This window comes from Formica exsecta, unplaced genomic scaffold, assembly GCF_003651465.1.
Source record: "Formica exsecta isolate Colony F162 unplaced genomic scaffold, ASM365146v1 C16480534, whole genome shotgun sequence".
In the NCBI taxonomy this organism is placed as follows: domain Eukaryota; kingdom Metazoa; phylum Arthropoda; class Insecta; order Hymenoptera; family Formicidae; genus Formica; species Formica exsecta.
In genome coordinates this window covers 1-3041 of record NW_021848312.1, presented here as the reverse complement: position 1 = coordinate 3041, position 3041 = coordinate 1, and the positions used below count along the sequence as shown (strand labels likewise).

The 3041-nt window shown below is 30.3% G+C and overlaps 1 protein-coding gene across 3 annotated transcripts; it reads right to left on the bottom strand.

Moving 5' to 3' along the window:
- Positions 1-182: 182 nt before the first annotated feature.
- LOC115245887 (sodium-independent sulfate anion transporter-like) lies at positions 183-2979 on the bottom strand. Of its 3 annotated transcripts, none has more exons than XM_029824390.1 (3): positions 1653-2979; positions 728-918; positions 183-431 (listed from the first exon to the last, which is right to left on the bottom strand). In XM_029824390.1, exons 1-3 carry the CDS (start codon positions 1660-1662, stop codon positions 375-377), a joined length of 258 nt encoding a protein of 85 aa, XP_029680250.1. In that variant the 5' UTR covers positions 1663-2979; the 3' UTR covers positions 183-374. The 3 variants fall into 3 exon arrangements, with proteins under 3 accessions (XP_029680250.1, XP_029680254.1, XP_029680244.1); XM_029824394.1 differs by having other exon boundaries at positions 183-374; XM_029824384.1 differs by having other exon boundaries at positions 186-388; positions 1653-2972.
- Positions 2980-3041: the final 62 nt, after the last annotated feature.

Below are 3041 nucleotides of genomic sequence, written 5' to 3'. Positions count from 1 at the left end.
TATATATATATGTATACAAATTATATCAACAAAAAACCCTATAGATCTAAAAAGTTATAAATTTTTCAAACAATTTCTAGAAATGCACATAAAATTATATCATTGTAAAATTGTGTTGACAAATTATATTAACATGACATAATGTTATAAAAATATAACATATAAAGATAATTGTACGCTATGTAAGAAATAAAAAGATTAAATTAAATTTCTAAGTATCAAAGCGTCGAGGTTAGTAAATTCCACTTACGGCGAGATCTTCTCCCAGTTTCATCACGTGCTTTTGTACCAATAAAGCCATTATCGCGGTAGGACCCACCGTGACATCCTTGCTGCTACCAAAGACCAGATAAACGAAGCAACCCATGAAACTGCTATACAGGCCATACTAAAGTTTGTAAAAGTTGACCTAACGAGAGCCACCTTTCCAACTAATGTAGATTCAATTGAAATTACTCGACAGAGATTCTCGAAATACTTGAGAAATTTAATTAACTATGCAAAAGACTGCGGACAGATATGTGATTTCCATTTTCAAATTCGAGTCATCGTTAACTTTAAGATAATTCAATTTATTCTACAAGGAATATCTTACTAATTTCATCGATTTTTCAGAAAGTTATTGTTTACGCTAAAGCACTAAAATCCAATGATAGTTTTAGCTCGAGTGAGTAAGTTTACATGCGGCAAGTACACAGTCACAAGAACACTCGTATCGCGTACGCACCTGAGCCGGAAGTCCAGCCACTATTGCATACGCTATACCCTGCGGTATCGCGGTCAAACCCACTGTCAACCCTGCCAAAATGTCCTGCAGAAGTTTGCCCCAACTGTACAGAGGCAGCCATGCTAGAATCGGTATCCTCCGTAGAAAGAGCCCTTTGAGATTGCAACTCCGAGAGAGTATAACATTCGGCCCTATGATATGATTTATAATAAACGTATAAAGACAAAAGTAATTGTAAAAACGATTAAAACTAAAATTTGAATCAATCAATAAAATCAATCATATAAAGATGCAGGAAATATATACATGTTGATTCGATTGTGTTGAATGAAAATAAAAAAATTTGAGAAAAATTATATTGCTACTATAAAATGTGTAATGATAATAATATTAAAGACTTTGAGAATAATAAAAAATAATAATATTAAAGCAATGGTGTTTTCGGACTTATCTTATTCATCATAAAGTTAATTAATAAGATTTCAAAATATTAAAAATTTGAAGAAGTTGCGAAGATTATGGTTTCTTCTCAAGTTTCTTTTAGAAAAAAAGAAATAGAATGTTAATTATATTTAATATATTTAGTTTTATATATATATAGTTTAGCTTTTTAGTTTTAATATATGTTTAGTTTTAGTTGCATTGTGATAGTTTTTAGTTATATCTACGTCTAAACAGCTTATCATCACAACTGCCGTATCATGCTACGGATTGTGCAAAACTAATCATAGTTACGCATTGCCGATGTTCCGATGGCAACTGCAATATCGAAGACTGTGCAAGCCTGATATTAAAAAATCGCAATGCGTACAAAGATGCTATTTTCTAATAACTACTCATTTTACTAAAGAATATAAATTTATTATCCTAGAATATATCTTTAATTAATTATAATATAATTAATAATTTAATTAATTGTACGTACATAGTGTCATAGTCTCAATACACTAATTTTTTCTTATTAGCACATCACATAAATAAAATAAAATTTCCGTTACGTAAAACGCCGGGAGTGCAGAGTCGGTTCATAAAATGAACCGAGAATAATTTTCGTTGATGAAACTTTTGATAGCAAACAAGTCAGGAAATTTTCAGTCGTGTGTTTCTAAAAATGTAGCTTTATCGCGGCGTGAACTTTCTAGAGAATCTTTCTTAAGAATGCGATTTAGACTTCTTATTCAGTACAGAATTTATCAAGTACTGATACGTTTCGTGCTCTTAATAACCTACCACGTCGGGAAAGGCAATAATCTTTTAAATGCTCCATTAGCACCGCGATAACGCATTTATTAATGTGCCAATGCCATATGGCAGTTCTCAAGATAAGGCTTTCTTAATGTTAGATAAACTGTTAGAAGAGAGATAATGGATTGATCATTACAATCTCATCAAAAATATTTAACAATATCATGATTCTCGTGATTCCCGAGATATTAGCTATCATGTGACAATATCGCAACGAATGGTACTATCATACATTAAGTGAAACATATACATGAGCATCACGTGAAATTTTATGAGAGATCTATCTGAGAAATCTTGCGGAATTGATTTGATAAGAATTAAATTGAGAGAGAGAAAAGGGGAAAGCAAAAATGCCAAGGAAAAACTTGATTGTCGAATTTTTCGATCTTAATAAACTCGGTAAGATTTAGCAATTAATTTTTTCTCGTCATTTTTTCTCTTCATTGATCAAAAAAATTCATCATCACCACAAAAAATATCACAGTATGATCATCAAATTTCCTCTCTCATTAAAGAAAAAAATAGCGCTAGCAAGATTAATTGATTACTGTCGTCGAGATGTCATATGTGGAAGGAAGATTTTGATTAATCACCAGAGCACACGCCTCGATGATTTGACATATTTGCCAAGCGCACATGACTACTATTACGTGCGATGAAAAGATAAATAAACAATTGTAGGATGCGCTGCTGTCCGCGAGATTTTGATAAGGGCTTAAAACAAAGAAGCAGTATCGTCATTTAATCGCTTGACATAATAGTTCATTTTTCCTTATCACACTAATTGTTTGTTTAGTTCTAATGATTGTTAATAAGCAATAAATTATTATTGAAGAAAATGACACGATACAATTTCTGTATAAAAGTAATAAATTTTTTGTATTTTGAAAAAATTGTCTTCACTTATTATATTTTTACAGCATATTTCTATACTATATCAAATGATATGACAGCTGAACAAAATTATTTCTTTAACAATTGCACATTATATATTTTTGTATAAAATTTCACATACTAAATTATTAATAATTTAATTTAAAAAATTAATCAAATAATTAATAATTTTTTT

Excerpts from the sequence above, each read along its gene's own strand:
- LOC115245887 (XM_029824384.1), bottom strand. Across the intron at positions 389-727 it reads TGGCTGGACTTCCGGCTCAG|TATGGCCTGTATAGCAGTTT; the intron begins GTGCGTACGCGA and ends TACAAACTTTAG.